General features: G+C 34.7%; 1 protein-coding gene across 2 annotated transcripts; it reads left to right on the top strand.

The window, feature by feature from the left end:
• The first annotated feature begins 188 nt into the window (after positions 1–188).
• LOC125649956 (RNA-binding protein 25-like) lies at positions 189–21733 on the top strand. Of its 2 annotated transcripts, XM_048877835.2 has the most exons (18): positions 189–488; positions 2042–2149; positions 2681–2770; positions 3322–3414; positions 4471–4528; positions 8251–8342; positions 10355–10598; positions 10911–10975; positions 11508–11588; positions 14300–14535; positions 16345–16450; positions 16538–16627; positions 17101–17174; positions 17261–17411; positions 18224–18530; positions 18730–18995; positions 19850–19996; positions 21115–21733. In XM_048877835.2, exons 2-18 carry the CDS (start codon positions 2048–2050, stop codon positions 21205–21207), a joined length of 2295 nt encoding a protein of 764 aa, XP_048733792.2. In that variant the 5' UTR covers positions 189–488; positions 2042–2047; the 3' UTR covers positions 21208–21733. The 2 variants fall into 2 exon arrangements, with proteins under 2 accessions (XP_048733792.2, XP_056023062.1); XM_056167087.1 differs by lacking the exons at positions 189–488; positions 2042–2149; positions 2681–2770; ... (1 more) ...; positions 4471–4528; positions 8251–8342 and adding an exon at positions 9798–10142.
• The last annotated feature ends 34 nt before the right edge of the window (positions 21734–21767 follow it).

Here is a 21767-nt window from a genome sequence, read left to right as displayed (position 1 = left end):
CTGGGGTGTGTGTGTGATTTAATATATAGGCAATACTGTATTCCGGAAACCTTATCTTATGCATATAAAGTTACTTGTATTTTGTCTGATATTTGATTAATAATTATACTTAGCTTGGTGTGATAAAATACTATGCCTTGTGAAGAAAAGGGGGCGTATGTCCCTTACGCCCCCCAAACCATTAAATCCGCCACTGCATACATACAGGTCTGGCTTTATCATTATAGTCAGAGAGTGCATTGGTTGTTTAAAACATGCCATCTGTGTGGAATATATAGTGGAAAATTTGACCGAATACGGTTACACGATTCTGCATGTTTATTTACTATTGATCGTAGTTTCCGAGCATATTTCTTTTGTAAACGTCGCGAACTATTTTTACACCACCCAAGTACCTCGTGTTGATATATCCGCCATCTTGAAAAGCGCGGAAAGAACGTTTGGCATTCTTTGGACATATGAACAAATTGACTGATCTCTTTTGAGGAGTAAGTTGTTGAATTTTATGTTTTTGTATTGATTATTGTATTTTAGTTAAATTTACAGCTTAGATAAATATACAATCTAGTGCATTCACTGCATTGCATTGTAAGGATGTGTAGACATAGAATTTCATAATAGCGCTTGTTTTTCTTCCGTTTTCCTTGCTTTGAAATTTAATTAAGCTGGGAGACGGAAGGGAATTTTTAACCAAAAATGCCCCTATATTTTTGTTATAAGTCTCTTTTTATTCAAAATAATTTGAAGACTTCTGTTTCTGTTGATTGAAAATATATAGATCTACACTACAATACGTTGTCTTGTGAGGTCAGATTGACATGGTTCTTGTAAAACAATTTGCAGCTCTTAATATCGAGGTAGTAACTGTTTGAGCTAGAAACTTTTATGTTAAAATGTATGTCTTGGTTGTTAAAATGCAAATACACCACCCAGATGGCTCCTTTTCTAAATTGCATTTAATTAAGGACAAGGGCTTGCTATTGACGTTCCTAAGAAGTAGTATTTATTTTGGGTACATTATGATTTATGCATACTTCACCTTTTAGTACATTAATAGAAGGCATGCCACATTTGATGAAAAGAAATAGAATTTTAAGTGTTTAGTTTGAGATTATAGATATCATATCTTTTCTACTTTCATTTTCAATTATAATTTCATAGTGTATTAATGTATCCAAGGGTTTCATGTGTGGGGGTGGGGGATGGTGTGCAGTAATTCATTGATCTTGGTTTCAAGAATATAAAATATATATCAAGAATTTCTTTTGTTTTAAATCATTTAAAAAAAATTCTGTTTCTTGTAAATTTAAGCTTTGTTTTAAGACAATTTTATATTATTAGAAGCTACAAAATTAAGAGTTGAGCCAATTGACAGATATTTCTTGTAAGGCTGTCAATGTTACAAAAATTGTTTGGTTGGTTCAGGATTTTTAATTCAAATTTTGGGTATTTCTGTTCAGGTTTAAAATTTTGTTATACAATTTCAAATCAAAAACCTGGATTTGTATTTTGTTACAATAATTACTCATGGATGTGGACTCTGGTTTAGACAGAAACATGTGGCACATTTTATATTCTGTGTCTGACTTATCTTACATACTGTCATTTATCTTCAATGCCATCATTGGTTAATAAATCAAAATACGGTTACACTTTAGATTTTCATGCCATGTTGTTGAAACAGATTTCTAATAATGATTCTCTTGTAAAAACAGGACCTAAACTGAAATCTGGTAAAATAGAAACAAACTCGACCCAAATAAAACGACCCAGTTTTTGGTTATTTCGGGTACCTGTTGCAGTCCTAATTTCCTGTTCATGAAAGATTAATATAGATAAAACACTTATCTCAGGAAGCATGTCTTTCATAGCAATATTTCAGATTACATTTTTTTAAGCAACTGTTGATGTGATATGATTTCGTTGAAGCATAATTATGTATACATGTACTACAATTTTAGTGCATTAATTCTCTATCTAGATGTAATTTTGAAACAAAAATACATCTTCATAACAGTGATTTTTACTTTGATATTTACAGGTGAAAATGTCATTTCCTCCAAGACCACCAATAGGCATGCCTCCAATGGGGTATGCCTACGCTCCTGTTGGTATGATGCCCATGGGAATTGGAATGATGCCCCAATCAGTAAGTGCAAAATGTTAAAAGAAAGAAAAAGGGAAGAAGAAAAAACATTTTGTTTGAAAACTGACAGTCGGAAGTTTTTTTCCCACCAAATATTCATTCAAACTGATTGTACGTTACAGACAGTGTATATCATTGCACATTCTGGTAGATTCAGTCAAATGTCTGGCGTCCAAGAACCAGATTTTCAACAAAATCTTTGATCCATTAGACCATTCCATTTCAGAATGGTTCTTTAGCTGTAATGTGATCAACTTCTCATTATCTGGCTCCATTAGTGTTCCGTCCCATTTTCTTTTCAATTTAGCACCACATTGTTTAAAAATCAAAGTTGATTGACTGTCAGATCAATGCTGAAAACATCAGCATTGAAATTAAATAATTTTATAATGACATCGGTAAATGATATTAGATATGTGAACATTATTGAAACACAGTTAGTCTTAGAGGAAATTGGTTCCTCTGTGCATTTGAATTTCAATTATTCATTGTTCAGTTGTGTGTTAGTAATAATGGCTTTTTTTTCTTTTTAAGGTGATGAGACCAATAGTGACAACTCAAAGTGCTGTAACACAACCAGCCAAAGCATTCAACAGAAAACTAGTTCCTCAAGAAATTCCAAAGGTATCAAAGTTATTTTTAGAGAGGTACCAAAGTTACTTTTAGAAAGGTATCAAGGTTTCTTTCGGAAAGGTATTGAATACCCCACTCATATGGCATAATTTGCATACATAAGTATTTTTTGCATTTGTGTAAATTTACTTTGGGCTATTCCTATTGTTGAGAAGATAATTTTGATTAGATGTTTAATTGCTGGAAACCTATGTTGAACTTTTATGCATTGGAAAATTTCAGACGAGTGGGTATTGACCTCATTTGTTGAGCATGATTGAGTTATAAGTCAGGCTCTACTGTGTTTATTGTAATTCATCGACTGTGCACCTACATGTATTTACTGGGCTTCTAGGGGGGGGGGGGGGGGGGTATTCATGTTGTGTCAACCTACATGTATATTGTCAACTCAGTCTGCTAATAATAGTGTTTTATACATACATGTTTGTTTTACCGGGGTGTATGATTTGATCTCTCAAGAACAGTGGTAGAGTTTTTGGAATGTTATTGACTGTTTTAGTGTACGTCAAAATGATTGTATGACAAATTGTGTACGATTTAAGGATGAGAAAGAAGAGAAGCCGCCAGTAACAACAGTGTTTGTTGGGAACATCAGTGACAGAGCACCTGATGCCATGATACGCCAGATGTTACAGGTTGGTTTATAGCTTTGTTAAGACAACTTCAAAAAATAAGATGGTGGAAATTTGCATGTGAAAACAAGGGTCGAAATTAACTTTTTCTACCACAGGCTAAAATGAAAACCTACAAGCTAAAATGAAAATAATGAAGCAGTGCTCTTTTTATATATATATTTTTTTCAATCAATGATTTTCCCCATCATTACTGAGCCTAGTGGGTCAACAGGCAGCGTTTGGACAAGACACTAAGTTACGGAAGTCATATGGTGCAATGTCTAGGTCTCTTGATTATCGCACCTCTAACAGTCTAATCCACGACTTGTTTACCGCATGTCTAGATCCAGTCTTCCAATTTCATGCCACATCAGGGTTGTCACTAGTGATTTTTTAAAGCGAATACAGGACTCGTGGTTTTATAAGCAGCACGATCACGAGTCCTATGACTTTTTTTATAATCGTCGACGCGGTGAGAAATGCACGTCACTACAACCCGACCTCAATATGACAATAAATTTAGATATGACATTCTCATGATTCTGATAAAAATAACTACCGGAAGACTTGGTAAAACATAGATTCCAATATTTTTTGTAGATAAATGAATAACAAAAACATCATACTTGGAATTATTCAATTTAATCACCCCAATAGGTGAACAGGACTCGTGGCACATGTCAATATGCGATGTCCGATCTCTAAAGCATTTGTTTGACTCCGAGTTTCTTAAAAAATAATAAAAGAAAAATCCGGATAAAAACGGTTATTGAAATCGGTCGTTCATGTAAGCGTTTGTATGATTCAGAGTGCAAGTTTGAGAGAAGCGAATAGCGCATCACCGTATAAAACGGATACGATACGATCATAGTTTGTAAATCACCACTCGCTAAGATATTCGAGTGTCCATTATTTTTCAAATGTACTCGCATTTTGCGAGTATTTCTCGCTAATTTCGAGCCCTGGAAAAGAGTCATTAGAATACAAAGGGCAGCAGGAGACCTTGTGGTTTTTTGTTGGTTTTTTTTGGTTTTCTTCATTGACAACTTGCACTGTAAAACTTTTTTTTTATTGTAGAGATGTGGAAATGTACTTAGTTGGAAACGTGTACAAGGTGCTTCAGGAAAATTACAAGGTAATAACAGAAATGAAAAATTGTGTAAAAGGCTAGGTATAGGAGACCTATTAACAGTGAAAGTTTTAATCTGATTTCCCTCTTACTGTTTTACGAGTTCAATCATAGAGATAAATTCAAACCCTGGACAAGGAACATGTGAAAATGTATTAACAGTGATTAAGTGTTGATTTCCTTGTGACAGAGAAGTGCAGAGCTGCCAACCCGCACAATTTTGTCGTAAGACTTACGATTTTAGGGCCGAAAATACGCCTTACGATTTCACGGCATCCGATTTTCGCTTATTTGACATTTCGAAGGTTTTAGAGCTGTCCGTCATTGGTTTTTTCTTTTAAAAGAAACAAGCCATAGTCGTTACTACATTTGTTTGGATAGTATATATATATATATATATATATACAAAATCGCGATCATTTTAATGCTTTGAAATAAACAATATGGCAGTTGCTACTAAGCGTAAGGCATGTGTTGATGGAAATACTCCCCCAAAGAAGAAAACGTAATAGAGCCAGTAATTCAAAGAACAACATGCAAGTACACTGTAAACATCTATTCATTTCAAAGTTAGAAAGAGGGAGTTTGTATGATAAGTGTACAATCTGTTTGATAAACTTCAACATTTTTCACGGCAGGGAAAATGACATTAAAAAACTTGCCAGAATAAGTGACACAGTAATTGTAAAATTATATAATATACTTATGTAATAAGGTTTTATACACAAGTTTTAGAGAGTAAAATCGATAAAAGATGTATTTGACCTTCTGCAGTTGTAAAATGCATAACAATTAGTATGTCTAAATTCATTAGATTTGGAATTGAAATATGCCTAAAATTGCTCAGGTTACATCTTTATTCAATAAAGATCTCCCCTGCCTTACCATTTTCCATTTCATAATGTTGGCAGCTCTGGAAGTGTGCATACATCTAAAAGTTGTAAAAAATCTTGTCTATTATGTTGAGTTGAAACATAATTCTAAGCCTGAACCATCACCATTCCAGCATTTATAGTTTTCCATAATTAAAACAAGGAGATGTACACTGCCCACCATAAATAAGTATACACTCACTAAAATAAGTTACTTGCGCATATAAAATATGGGTTACATCATTGATCCAGATTTTTCGATGCAAAATACACAACTCTTACAAGTAAATAGATGATGTTAGGCTTTTAACTTTTTATGTCCTTATATTTTATTAAAATACTTCATTTTCTGAATTTTTGAATTTTCTATAAAGAGCTATTATGCAAATTTTCAACTTGAAACCATTTCAGATTAATTACTAATACATATTATTGTGTATTTGATGTGTACTTTTACAAGTCCTTTTGATTTTTCACCTTAAACAAATCAATACCACAATCTACCAGACTTCGCTAAAAACATTGAATGTCCATTATTGTTTCATATAATGTCCATTATTGTTTCATATAATGTCCATTATTGTTACATATAATGTCCATTATTGTTACATATAATGTCCGTTATTGTTTCATATAATGTCCATTATTGTTTCATATAATGTCCATTATTGTTTCATATAATGTCCGTTATTGTTACATATAATGTCCATTATTGTTTCATATAATGTCCGTTATTGTTACATATAATGTCCATTATTGTTTCATATAATGTCCGTTATTGTTACATATAATGTCCATTATTGTTACATATAATGTCCGTTATTGTTTCATATAATGTCCATTATTGTTTCATATAATGTCCATTATTGTTTCATATATATATTGAAATTGTATCCTTAACTGATTATTTTATTGAGATAAATTGAAAGTTATACCCAGGACTGTTCCATTAAAACATATGAGGTACCCGGGGAAGGCACTTTAAAATTTGGGTAACCACCCATAGAAGCATAAAAATGTAATGAGGGACCACTCACAGAAGCAATTTTAGATAGTGCGGCACCACCCATAGAAGTGAAATAAATGTGAAATACACTTTTTCTTTCAATTCAATATGTATGAATGACTATTTATAACCCCTGAATAGAGGTCTATTTTCAGATGTTCCCAAGCATGATAGTAAAGAGAAGAGTATCTTGGGTGTCATCACCATTCAAATAACTGGCCATCAATGAAGCTTGATCATAGAACCATCAATTTATTTTATCAAGACTGTCTTTCTTAAACATGATGAACTAAATTAATTTTATAAGTCTACCTGTTCATAAAAAGTCTAGTATTGTAAATGTTCAAAAACAACTATTAAAAGTTTTAAAATTGACTAGTATTTTGAGTATTAAAAAACAAGAAAATGTGTCTCTTTATGTAAATAAAATGATATTCTATGTTTCTTAGTCAATATATAAATTTACAACCTGCAACTTAAGATTTGTGAGGCTCTATTCTACCGTTTTCAACAATTTCGATAAATTCCAATTTCTCGATTCATATTTGTGCGCCATGTTTGGTGTACTGAAGTTTCAACTTCCGATTGTCAAGTCATATAAAATAGTATTAACATCAATGGACAAGTATGGAGGCGAAAGCTATTTTGTCGGTATTGAAAAGCTTTGAATTTAATATCAAGTTAAAAACCGAACACCAGAGTGTAAATTCTTTCTGCAACAATATGATTTTCCTTTCTTTGTCGAAGTGGCTCAAGTAACTACATTTTCGCGCCGATTGTCAATGTTTAGTTTTTTCATTAGATCCACGTACAAGATTTCGCGATAACAAGCATGGCGGAGCAGACGAAGAATTTTGCATGCTGTACATTATATTTAATGAAAAACACCTTTATTAGACATGCCCGAGCACAAAGTTGGTACTCCTTTTGGTGTAAACAACATATGGGACTAATACACAGTTTATTATCTGTTATTCATAAAATTATTTTGCACCATTACGGAGATCCTATGGAATTGTAGCCTCATCCCGAAAACGTCAGAATAAAAAAAAATTGGACAGGGCTACATTATTGCAGCTAGAAAAAATCAAAACCGTTTCAATGGACCACGAGCAAGTTTCGTTTTCCATTTTGGACAAGGGAGATAATCCTAATTTCCGGTCGCTATAATTTTAGAGTCAAACTGGAAACAATAACTGGATCACGGAACCTCATCGACCGAGATAAAATGAAGACAGAAAACGGCGTTTGTTTCACATTCTACTTTCAACCCTTCCCTTCTCTTGTTGCATTCCTCTCAGTTTCGGTAAAAAATAAAGATTTTATCAAAACAACCACCCACAGATGCAGTTTTCTGGCAGTAGGTACCCACCATATATGCAATTTTCTACCAATGACAAGCACCCATAGATTTTTTTTTAATTGCCGTCCCCGGGTACCTCATATATTTTAATGGAACAGCCCCCAGTGAATTTAGCTCTCGTTCATTATATTGGATATATATCATGCCAAAATGTGTAAAAAGGTTATGTGTATACTTAAGGTGGGAAGTGTATACTTATTTAAGGTGGGAAGTGTAGGTTCTCTAAAGTGAATGGCTCCCCATGGTATATATGGTATATTTCTTTTGGATTACCACTTTATTACTGAATAGATTGGATGGGCATGTTTTGCAGTGTTGAGTGTTGCTTTTGTTGTAATTTAGACCAGAGCAAAGGTCATGTATAATTGTACATAAACATGTACTTACTGCATATGTGAAATGTATTAAATTTTATATGACTGAGATTGTAACTAAATATTTCTTCATGATATAACATTTTTATGTACTTCTATTTCTCTGATTTTAGCTTTTGGGTTTTGTGAATATGAAGATCCAGAAGCAACACTTCGTTGTATGAGACTGCTAAATGAATGGGAAATAGCAGACAAGAAATTAGTTGTGAGTATCGGTATCATAGACAAGAAATTAGTCATGAGTATTGGTATTGAAGACAAGAAATTAATTGTAAGTATCGGTATGTCAGACAAGAAATTAGTCGTGAGAGTATCTGTATCATAGACAAGAAATTAGTCACAAGACTAACGACAAAAATTGTTGAGTTTCCACTAACGTTCCAGAAAAAAATAGGGCAGGTAGGTCGGAAATAAATTTTACTTATTTTTTAAATTTTATTTTTTTAAAGTATGCAAAAACATTGTAAACTCTAACAAGTTAAATGTTCTATTGAATTTTATACTTTCAAAATAAAATTTTGCTTATATTGCATTGCAAGTAAACTTTCAATCATAACATTTCACCTGTTATTGGCTGAGGATTATTTCCAGATGTTTTATAAGAAACAATATTTTTCAATGAAACACATCTAGCATAAAACACCAAAGTTAACTACTTTATGCCACTATGCTATACAAGTACCAGATATATTATTTCTAGATTTAGATTGGTTGTCATAGGAATACTACTATTGGATATGTTTGACAGGAAAATAATGTGATGGTTTTGAAAAAATATTAAATCATCACCAAAATATCAACATCATTAACATATTTTAAGTTTATTAATACATTTCTGAATGTATTTTCACAATCTAAATGGAACAAGGGTAGGAAGACAGTCTGGGCAGATCCCACTTATCCTAATGGGATCCAATTCTCCTCCAGCTAAAACTTTTTACCGGACATAAATTTTTTATTTAAAAAAACTCTGCACATCTTTTTTTCCTCTCGGCTCTCACCAGCCATCAACAACTCGGATGCATTCACTGCTTTATTTGCGGCCTTTATCATAGTGTTTTCAGTTAGAACTGCAGCAGAAACCATGGATGTGCATACAAATTTTGCAGACTGGACATTCATGTCTGTCACTCTGCATCATGACCTCCATATAAAACTAGGGTCCCCGTGTATACACAGTAATGCCCACTGAAGCGATATCATAACAGTGCATGGCAATAAATAGCCACCATCTAAATACACCATAGGAGTTGGCAATTTTAACAAAAGAAAGTCTTCTATGGAAACATGACACTTGGCAAAGTCTCTTGACCGTCTGTTAACTTCAATTGTTAAATCACTGTTGCATAAGACACGCATGGAGGTACTAGCCACTAGGTCAACCATCATGCCATGCTGTTAGTTACAAACATTATCAATGTTGTTTAAATGCTTGATGCAATACCATGCAATTTTGTACATCGTTAAAGTGTTTGAATGACTTCGTCTCGATGTCTAACTAAAATGAAAACCAAGAACCGGGAATATATGTTTTCCGGGAAAATGATATTTTTTTTTTAAATATTAAAAAAAAATTCTAGGGTCGCAGCTATAATTTAGGGTCGGTCGGGTTAGCGGAAACACAACACATTTTATCAGTGGCCTAAGTATCTGTATCATAGACAAGATATTGGTCATGAGTATCGGTATCGTAAACAAGAAATTAGTTGTGAGTATCGGTATCATAGACAAGAAATTAGTTGTGAGTATTGGTATCGTAGACAAGAAATTAGTTGTGAGTATTGGTATCGTAGACAAGAAATTAGTTGTGAGTATTGGTATCGTAGACAAGAAATTAGTTGTGAGTATTGGTATCGTAGACAAGAAATTAGTTGTGAGTATCGGTATGTCAGACAAGAAATTAGTTGTGAGTATTGGTATCGTAGACAAGAAATTAGTTGTGAGTATTGGTATCGTAGACAAGAAATTAGTTGTGAGTATCGGTATGTCAGACAAGAAATTAGTTGTGAGTATTGGTATCGTAGACAAGAAATTAGTTGTGAGTATCGGTATCGCATATATATATATATATATATATATATATATATACACACACACACACAGAAAATACCAGATGTTACAGAGCAGTTCAATAAAAACTATGAAATATTCAAGTAATGATTTTCACAGCTTTTTTTTCACGTTCCTAATTACATATGTGTATATGTTTACTTTAAGGTGAAAGTCGATGCTAAAACAAAGACTCTCTTGGATGAATACATTAACAAGAAGAAATCTAAGACAAGTGAAATCGATGGAGAAGACAAAGAAAAGAAAGAGAATGGAGATAAAGAAGAAAGTGAGACTAAACTAGAGGAAGCTCTGGATGAATTCACCAAAAGAGAAGATCGTGTGGCTAAGGCAGGTCTGGATGCCATTATGAGAGAGTATGCAGGGGACCTCACAAAGAAGGTGTTTCCAGGTACACAATGTCAAGGAATCTAATGCAGGAAACAATGTAGGGTGATTAAGGCCCCAAAATGGACTCAAAGCAGTTTTAAGATCTGCAGGAAACATAATGTAGGATGTTTAAGGCCACAAAATGGACTCAAAGCAGTTTTAAGATCTGCAGGAAACATAATGTAGGATGTTTAAGGCCACAAAATGGACTCAAAGCAGTTTTAAGATCACTAAGATTCAATACTGTTCTAAATTGGATTATATAAAGGATGGCTCATCTTTTTCTTTTTGGATTGATATTCTGAATTGTAAAAATCATTTTTTAAATTTGCAGATGTTGAAAAGGAATCCAAGCCAGTCAAAAAGAAAGTTGAAGAAGAAAAGATAATTAAAGATACGGTAAGTACATGGGTTTATTAATAGATTAAAAGTCAGAATAAAAATAAGATATTTCAGAATATGTTTAAAGCACTATCTGTGGTGTGAGTCTAATTAAATCATGACAATTGTAAAATCTGTTTAGACTGTTGTTCTACATGTAGAATTTATGACCAAGTCAAAAGTGAACAGAGACACATGTTTTCATTGAATGACCAAAAATTGATAATCAGTTGTTATCATATCAATGTGGAATCCCCAATTTAAATTTTGGTTGGATGTTGAAGAAATCAAACAATTCACCTTCAAGGCATGTGCAGGTGAACTTTACTTGTGTATTTCCAGTATGTGTGATCTCTGCCAATTGGAAATCTCTGAATTTTTTCAGTACTATAATGGAAGTTCTTTAGATTGGTTTACAAGAGAAACTGTACAACTCTTACTGTCAATGAATATCTTGAATTCAATTTGTTTCAACCAGTGAAAAGATATGCTACGAAAATAATATCTTGTGTATTTGAGCTATGTTATAGTGTTTATTTTCAAATTTTAGGGAATCGATGACATAGATATAGAAGATGACAAAAGGGAGATAATTCACAGAGAGATCAAGAGTTTCCGGGACCTTCATAAAGTAGGTGTTTCTCAGAGTTTAATATGCTGTCTAAATGCTTCTTGACCTTTTGTTTAGGGTTTCTTAAAGGTTGCTAAATTTTTCTTGTGTATAGAATTTTCCTGTAACAGACCATGATGTTATTAATGAGTAAAAGCGTGGCATTATTTCAGTTACCAGCATACACTCTTGATATACATGTTCCTAGTTAAATACATTTTTTTAATGTCAGAAAAAGTATTCATTTGGAAATATTTCTATTTTTACCGTCAGATTTTGTTTGGTTTTTTTTTTTTTGAATTTAAAAATAATTGTGCCAGTGAGGATTTACTATATGAAGAAATTCATAGCTTTTTTTAAAGAAATGAAAGTCTTATAAGCATATATTAAATGAATCTTTCATGTAACCTGGGAAATATAAGATTCCTAAGGGATATAAAATTGTTGTTCTAGCTGGAAAAATGGTGAATTTGCCAATTAACCTGTAGACAGGTGCTTTTATCAATAAATTTATGTAAGCTTGATTTTGATATTTTTAAACATAAAACTAAAACCATTTTGAAATTTTTTAACTGACATATTTTTGTCACCATAAATAACATTGGGTTATGTTTCATTACCCCCCACTTAATAGATGTACCCTGATGCTCGTGCCAAGCATCTGTTATGGTCGTGAACAACCTGTATAATATTATGTCAAAGACTCTCTGGTAAGTGGCTACCAAATATTTTTTTAAACATGTCACCTCTCCAGCCATGTGGAGGGAAGAAGAGGACTTACGGTATAGTAGGAAAGTTAGCAAATACTTCTGGCAACTGTCAAGCTGTACATGTGTACAAGAGCTTGTGTGATCAAGGTTATGACCTGGGTCAAAGTTTTTCTCTTATCTGTCATTGGGAAGTCTGTAAAAATCCAAAGTGTAGGGAAATTTATGAAAATCTGCTGTGTATAGTATAAGTTGGGCATGCCTAACAATGCTTGGGGGTTTGCTGGTAGATTCTGGAATTTGTTTGTTATTACTATAAATAACACTTCAGTGCTCCTTACTTGTCATAAGTAACGACTAAATAGGATGGTCCTTCGGGTGAGACTGCAAAAACCAAGGTCTCGTGTCACAGCAGGTGTGACATGATAAAGATCCCTCCCTGCTCAAAAGCCATCAGCGTCGAGCATAGGCCTAAATTTTGCGGTCCTACACCAGCGATGGTGACGTCCCCATGAGTGAATAATTCTCGAGAGGGACGTCCCATGAGTGAATAATTCTCGAGAGGGACGTTAATATACAATCTGTGATCTATGAGTAGCATTATTAAGAAGAGTGGTAAGATTGAGATAACACGCAGACATCGGGTGATGAAAGTGCTGCAGACTTACTCAAGTAAGTGAACCTAACTTACATTTCACTAGTTCCTTCCTCTATACCCCAGGCACAGACACCAGGTTAGTGATCTAGATTAACTGTATGTGTACTTTTTGTGATTTTTGTGAATTTTTTTTACCTCAAAGGAATGCAGACACTAAACTCCATATTCTTGACAGGCCTCAAGCAGATCACATATGAGCTTCTTGTAGGTTTTTTCATCCAACAGGACAAAGCTTTTTTACCATGACATGTATACGACATATGTAAGTTACACAACAAACTGAAATATCTGCTCTCAAACTGTGAGGACAGATCTACAGAAGGAGTGGTATTTTGTATTTGTACCCATCCCTTGCAGTTTAAAAGTTAAGCATGCAAAACATGCATGTCAGCTGTTCCTTGAAGTGAAACTTATGCAGCTATGTTTATATAACAGATGTAATGTGTTTACTTGAAATGTAGAGAGTGTAGTTGTTCCTATAACTTTGCACACATTTCACTTTAAATTGTGTTTATGTTTAAAGCTGAGAAATGTTTTGTGTGTATTGTAAAAGGATTATGACAATTTTGAAGAACTGCATTAACAATTGAAGATAAATCTGGTTTCAAGGTACATAAATTTGGTGATATAGTTGTACTTATGTATACATGTACCAAAAAAATTCATTTCAAAGGGGAACAATATGATTTTGAAGAGAGAAAACGCAGAACTCATTCAATAGTTATCCTTGGGTATATGGGGTGACTGGGGTCTAATGCAATAAAACCTTTTTGTTGCCAGCAGCATCACTGTTTTCTTAAGGATTCATTAATAACATGGCAGAATTGCTCTCACAAGGAATAACCATAGTCCGTAGTGGCTGAGGAGGAACCCCAATCAGAGAAGTAGGCCTGTGAAAAAGTAGCTCGACTTTGTGGACAGTCTTTTCGAGGGTCTGTGTTATAGATTGGTTGTCTGCTCTTGATTCATCAGCAATCATTGAATGACACAGTGCATAATATATATATATATATATATGTACAAAGAGACCCCAGAAAGGCACTGTTTCAGTAGAGAGTGTAAGATCTTTATTGCCACTTTGTTTTCTTTTTTTTTTTACTTTGATGCAAATAATTCTGTCATCAGATAGATAAACGTACACACTCGGAGATGAAAATGAGATTTACATGAGTGTCCTATTGAACAGCACTGCTTCATCAATGGAGAGTGTGAATTTTTGTGTTCTTTTTTTTCTGAGAAATATTTTGATGTATCGAAGTGGGCTTCATATTTTTAAATGAAATGTTATTGTATTTGCTATAGTTTTATTTAGTTTTCATGAAAGGCATTTTTGAAAAGTTGATGACATTGAAAGTTTTCTTTTGAAGGGCGAGGATGAGGCAGAAAAAGATGCTGAAAAAGATAAAGAAAGGGAAGAAAGATTCAAACTCGCTGAGGAGAGGCGAAGACGCGAGAGGGAACGAATGAAGGAGAGGGAACGTGAGCGGGAAAGAGAACTAGAAAAGGAACGTTACGAAAGGGAGAGGGAACGCATCAGGAGTCGAACAAGGTCAAGGTCGCGATCACCAAGGAGATGGAGGGAAAGGTCAAGATCCAGAGAAAAGTAAGTCATCTGGAATCATTTCTGAGACATGAGAAAAACCTACCTTACCTACGTGTATAGACTTTACAGCTCACCGAATGCTCAGGTGAATATTGCTGTTTTTCTTTGTTCTGTAATATAAATGGCATCAGTTTCATGATACACTGTACCATCCCCCTCTATTCCCAATGAAGTGATGCTACTCTGCAGTGATTAAATGCCTTTATGGTTCATGGCAATTTGATTGGCAGCAGCAAAAACTGACTTCTTCAGAGGGCCACATTCCAGTTTTGGTCATCAAGAATTTTGGTACACTTTATAGTGATGATAACTGTATTATGGTCACAACGGATTCTGGTTGGTTTAGATAAAAAAAAAATTCCAAAATGGCTGCAAACCTGGACATTAACACAGTAGAAAACAGGTACCAGATGACTGTAATCGCACAGGGAACCCGTTTTTAATGTGGGAGAGCGTGGAATAGATTTAGTGTTGCTATGGCCCCCTTAATGTCAGAGAGCGTGGAATTGATTTAGTATTCAAGGATGATTTTTTTTTTAGGGTCTGTATAGGGCCGAAATTCTGCCCCATTCCCAATGCTGAAAAGCAGGTGTTTATTCCAAAATGGTGCCTAAAAATTCCCAAATGATGGATGCTTTGATGAGAATATGCCATGAGGGGTCACCCATCGAACCTCAGTGCCACTCTGTTACAAAAATATTTGACAGTTTCTTCGATGTCAAAGACTGAAGATTAAAGCTTGTTTAAGCCACATTGATATTGAAATATCAAATGGTTAATTTTTTTTTAATTTTTTAGCTCTGAGCTTTTCTGATCACGTTTTGTCCGTCATCCGTCTGTAAACTTTTTACATTTTCAACTCCACTGGGCCAATTTCAACCAAACTTGGCCAAAAGCATCTTTGGGTGAAGGGCTTTCAAGTTTGTTCAAATGAAGGGCCAAGTCCCTTTCAAAGGGTAGATAATCACAAAAATGCAAAAATAGGATGGGGTGTTTTAAAAATCTTATCAAGAACCACTGGGCCAGAAAAGCTGAAATTTATATGAAAGCTTCCTGACATAATGCAGATTCAAGTTTGTTCAAATCATGGCCCCCTGGGGATTGGATGGGGTCACAATAGTGAATCAAAGTTTTACAAATATATAGGAAAAATCTTCTTCTCAAGAACCACTGAGCCAGAAAAGCTGAGATTTACATGAAAGCTTCCTGACATAGTGCAGATTTAAGTTTGTTAAAATCATGGCCCCCGGGGGTAGGATGGGGCTACATGGGAGGATCAAAGTTTTGCATACAAATATATAGGGAAAATCTTTAAAAATCTTCTTCTCATAAACTACTGGGCCAAGAAAGTTGAAATTTACATGAAAGCTTCCTAACATAGTGCTAATTGAAGTTTGTTAAAATCATGGCCCCCGAGGATAGGATGGGGTCACAATAGGGTTTTTGCATGCCAAGGTGACTCAGGTGAGCGATGTGGTCCAAGGGCCTCTTGTTCTTGTTTGTATGAAACAAATTTCCCAATTTCAATCAAATATCGCTATTTTTCCCAAACTTGAAGGTCCTGGCCCCTGGGTTCAAGGGGTAAAAAAATCCCTGGTATTGCTGTGTTGCTTTTGTTAATACTGGTTAAAAGTTGCTATCATTACTCGTGTTGATGCTTGTTAAATGTTGCTACAGTGACTCTCATGTGATACTGCTACCATGACTTGAGAGTTCAAACTTGTTAAATGTTGCTACCATGACTCTCATGTTGATGCCTGTTAAATATTGCTCATTTGACTCTCATGTTAATGCTGACTCTGTATTAAGGGACAGAAGGAAAGAACGTGATCGAGACGCTGAAGATGAAGAGGAGGCATATGAAAGGAGGAAACTAGAGAAAAAGTTACGGGAAAAAGAAGCAGCATATCAAGAGGTCTAATGTTTTATTGTGCTGTATCTGTATTTTAGTGTCTTTTTACTCTGTGTACACATGTTCAACTTTGACATTATCTTTCATCAGAGACTGAAGAATTGGGAAGCAAGGGAGAGAAAAAAGGCTAGAGAGTACGAGAAAGAACGGGAACGGGAAGAGGAGAGAAAAGCAGAGGAGGTCGGTACCATACACGGGAAAATTGTACATTATCAGAATACTAGACACGGGAAAATTGTACATTATCAGGATGCTAGACATGAGAAAATTGTACATTATCAGGATACTAGACATGAGAAAATAGTACATTATCAGGATACTAGACATGAGAAAATAGTACATTATCAGGATACTAGACATGAAAAAATAGTACATTATCAGGATACTAGACAGTACAGTAATTAACACTTGGACAAAGAACACCTGTTTGAAAAGTAGTACTGCTTTCATATATAATATAGTTATTATTATTGTTTAAACACATCAGATATAACAGCCCCTAATTCTTTATTATGACAGTGTTTCCATATCTGAGAGACAGATATTTATTTGGTTATTTTAATAAATGTACATGTACATATCTGTTTCAACTCAATTATTTTGCACTTTATATTATTTTTGTACTTCATTATTTATCTTCTTGTCTATTTCAGGCTAGGGAGGCACGGAGATTAAAAGAATTCCTGGAAGATTATGATGATGAAAGAGATGATATAAAATATTACAAGTAAGTTTTATTTTTATCGTAAAACAAGAATTCTGTTGATCAAAGCATTAGTCTGGAGATTTGCATTCTTTGTTTTTTTTGCACAGAGGCAGCTGTCTGAACAGAAGACTTAAAGAAAGAGAGAAGGAAAGAGAAGCTGATGCTAGAGACCGACAGAGAGAGAAGGAAGAATTGGAAGAAATTAAGAGGAAGTTGCTGGATGAGGGACATCCAGATCCAGAGGCTGAATTAATGAAGGTACAGTTGTCCATTTATGTGTATTGATATATAGGTAAAATGTTCCATTAGAAGTATGTAGGTCAAATGTTCCATTAGAAGTATATAGGTCAAATGTTCCGTTTGCATTAAAAACATATAGGTCAAATGTACTGAAGACATTAGAAATATATAGGTCAAATGTTCCGTGTTAACTTTAAAGCCAACAACACTCTTTTTATGTTTCGATTTGTATCAATTGTAGAATGAAAGTCTTCTCATGTGTGTATGAAATGACGGTTTTGTTTGAACAAATTTTTTTGTGGAAATGCACAAGAGGAGAAAGATGGGAACAAAGTTCTTCTCTTAATTTACTTGTAGCAAAAAGAAAGCAGTGCTGAGATTTTTCGTGGTAGGGCAGGGTAAAACTAGATGATTAAGCAGTGTTCAAAATTGGTTCAAAAATTGGCATAGACCGCAACATTGAAAAAAAATAACACAAATTTAAAATATTATTTACTTCTAATGTACATGTATGCTTAGAAAGCATATTTTCTTTCCATTTCCATAACAATGTCCTCCTTTCCTCATAATGTTTATCAGACGTTGACTTTTGGGATAATTCTTTTGCTTTAAATCTAGAAAATCGGCATAGACAAAATAATTTTGTCTATCCCAATTACAATTGGCATAGACCGATGTCATTTGACATAGACTACTCGGCCTATGGTTAATTTCGAACACTGGATTAAGTCGATCAGATGTGTTATTTCACAATAGATGCGTAGCTGTATGTAGACAGTAAAATATAAGCTGATGGATGTCCTTGAACAACCGTACTTGTTTTGTTATAGATTGAGTTAGAAAGAGAAGAGCATCTAAAGCCACGTCTAAATATCTCCGAAGAAAGTCCACCCCCCACCCAGAAGGAGCCAATCCGAGTGGACTCCTCCGACGAGGCTGAGGAGGAGGAAGAGGAAAAGCCCCAGTTACCCCCCAACATGAAGTCCACCCTGAAACCGATTGATGTATCCAACAGTGTCACGCCCATGTCGGAGGATAATGACAGTAATTTCCCTCCCCCAGACGAGGACTCCCAACCTGTATATGGTCCCACCAAGGAGGAGAATGCAAAGCTAGGATTTGGTGGACTGAAATTAGGTAAGGGTTCAATTCTTATTGGTGAAGCGCTATGGTTAGATTATTGCCATTGCAGAGAAATAAAAGTGAAGGTTAGATAAAATCATGTGAAAGGTTTTGTATGATTATCTATGAAGAAGGCTTGAATGCTGTAGATAGATATTTTAATTTGTCATTATTGGGTATGATTTTATGTAACTTCTCTGTGATAAAACAACAGGTAGCTCCACCAGTCCTGCTGATACAACATCCAGCAAACGAAAGAAGCTGACTGTTGGCGACGTCTTTAATCAGGATGATGAGGATGGTTCATCAGGTTCCAAAAAACGGAAACTTGTACCTCTGGATTATGATGACGACAAGGATGGGAAGAAAGGGGCCACTGCAGAGGAAAAACGGATAAAAATCAAACAACTCATCGAGAGCATTCCCACAGCCAAGGAGGAACTATTTGCTTATCCTCTGGACTGGACGATTGTGGACCAGGTAGGAGTCCATTATACAGATTGTGATTGGCTGGGAGATATTTTGACGTACGAGGGTTGTCCGATTCTAAATGTAAAGTTGATCCTTTTCATGCCCCCACCATGAAATGGATGGGACATACACATGTAGTGTGACCCTTTTCCGTCATTCTGTGGTCATTAGTTTCCGTTCATTGTCTCTGCTATGAATGTGCATACTCATCTGAAATTTGGTATATACTGTAGATTCTATGTGAGAATATCCTGGTTAAGTTCGAATTTGGTTCTGGTTGAATGTTTTACAGAGTTATGTCCCTTGGACTGAGAAAATTTCAAAACAATATTTAGCTTCCACTCGTTATCTCAGTCACGTGTGGACATTTTCATACCTCAAGAATATTCAGGTCAAGTCTGAATTTAAATCAAGCCAAAGGAAATTTTGGCAGAGGTATGACTCTTCGACTTAGAAAATTTCAAACAATTCAGTTTCCACTAATTATCAGGGTCATACATGAACACTTTGATTTGAATTTAGGATATACATGTTGTTACAATTTGTAGGTCAAATACACATATGGGTCTGGTCATGGGGGGGTGTATTCATGTCGAGAAATGTAGACTCTAAATCCCTTATTTGCAAACAACACCTTTTTTATTATTCTGGAAAAACACCCCCTAAAAAACGTCACATTGAATAATTCCAATGGTGAAATCATACTTTATACAATATGCTTTAATGAGTCATTGATTAAAAAAAATTTGAAATCCACCTAGATACATGTATAAAACAACAACCCAAAAATCCCAATGATTTGCATGTATAGTGTTTAGAACATATGCATTTGCAATTCTAATTCTCTTTCTGAAAATTTGCAGGTTCTTATGGATAAAAGAATCAAGCCCTGGGTCAACAAAAAGATAATTGAATATATTGGTGAAGAGGAACCCACCCTGACAGAATTTATATGTCAGAAAGTGATGGCTAGGAGTGGACCGCAGTCAATACTAAATGACGTAGCTATGGTAGGTAAATGTGAACAAAACACAGCTATTAGAATCAATACTAAATGATGTAGCTATGTGAACAAAACACAGCTATTAGAATCAATACTAAATGATGTACACTGTAGCTATGTGTATACAACACAGCTATTAGAATCGATACGAAATGATGTACATGTAGCTATGTGTACAGAACACAGCTATTAAGAATCAATACTAAATGATGTAGCTATGTGAACAAAACACAGCTATTAGAATCGATACTAAATGATGTAGTTATGTGTACAGAACACAGCTATTAGAATCAATACGAAATGATGTAGCTACATGTATGTGTACAGAACACAGCTTTTAGAATCGATACTAAATGATGTAGCTATGTGTACAGAACACAGCTATTAAGAATCAATACTAAATGATGTAGCTATGTGTACAGAACACAGCTATTAGAATCGATACTAAATGATGTAGCTATGTGAACAGAACACAGCTTTTAGAATCGATACTAAATGATGTAGCTATGTGTACAGAACACAGCTTTTAGAATCGATACTAAATGATGTAGCTATGTGTACAGAACACAGCTTTTAGAATCGATACTAAATGATGTACCTATGTGTACAGAACACAGCTATTAAGAATCAATACTAAATGATGTCGCTATGTGTACACAACACAGCTATTAGAATCAATACTAAATGATGTACACTGTAGCTATGTGTACAGAACACAGCTTTTTAGAATCGATACGAAATGATGTAGCTATGTGTACAGAACACAGCTTTTTAGAATCAATACGAAATGATGTCGCTCTGTGAACAGAACACAGCTATTAGAATCGATACTAAATGATGTACCTATGTGTACAGAACACAGCTATTTAGAATCAATACTAAATGATGTAGCTATGTGTACAGAACACAGCTATTAGAATCAATACTAAATGATGTAGCTATGTGAACAAAACACAGCTATTTAATTAGAATCAATATTAAATGATGTAGCTATGGGAACAAAACCCAGCTGTTTAATTTTAAGGTTTTGTTGTAGACTTTGAAAATTTTGTCAGGGAAGTATTTCTAATCTCTTTTCATCAAACAGACCAAATAAGATACTTTGATTGGTGTCTTTCTTTGCAGGTGCTAGATGAAGAGGCGGAAGTGTTTGTGGTGAAGATGTGGAGATTACTCGTGTATGAAACAGAAGCCAAAAAACTTGGTCTAGTCAAATGATGGTTGTGTGGTAAACCTGGTTTTCATGTACCAGAAGTGTGAATGATATTAAATGCCGAACTGGGAGAGTATGTATGTGTAAACTAACTGAGGACAAGATGTGAATGACCAGATGTGAATGACCCGGGACAAGGTGTATGACCCGGGACAAGGTGTATGACCCAGGACAAGGTGTGAATGACCCAGGACACGTATGATGTAGTGCTTCCTCCATGTTTTGGTCATGCTCTGTTTCAGCTACCATTCCACCTAGACAATCCAGGTTTTTACATTGGTTGTGGTGCAGACCCTCATACTCGACGAAACATTCATTTAACTCAGCTGTCCATTACAAATCATGAACTGAAATCAGGATGTTGAATAACGATGCAAGTTGTTGATATGTTAAGTGTACATGTGATTCATGTGATGCAATCATATTGAACTGTTTTCTTTGTTGAATGAGGTTTTAGAAGGAGTGATGTCTGTTCCTGTTTTGAATGAATACAGAATGTGAAATCCAATGAATTAAAGCATTGTAAATACTCATGTGAGTAATAGAATGGTCTCATGTAACTATA

Source organism: Ostrea edulis, chromosome 5 (assembly GCF_947568905.1).
Source record: "Ostrea edulis chromosome 5, xbOstEdul1.1, whole genome shotgun sequence".
NCBI classification, from domain to species: domain Eukaryota; kingdom Metazoa; phylum Mollusca; class Bivalvia; order Ostreida; family Ostreidae; genus Ostrea; species Ostrea edulis.
Note: the sequence above shows the minus strand (reverse complement) of the source record. Positions and strands in the feature narration are given on the sequence as shown.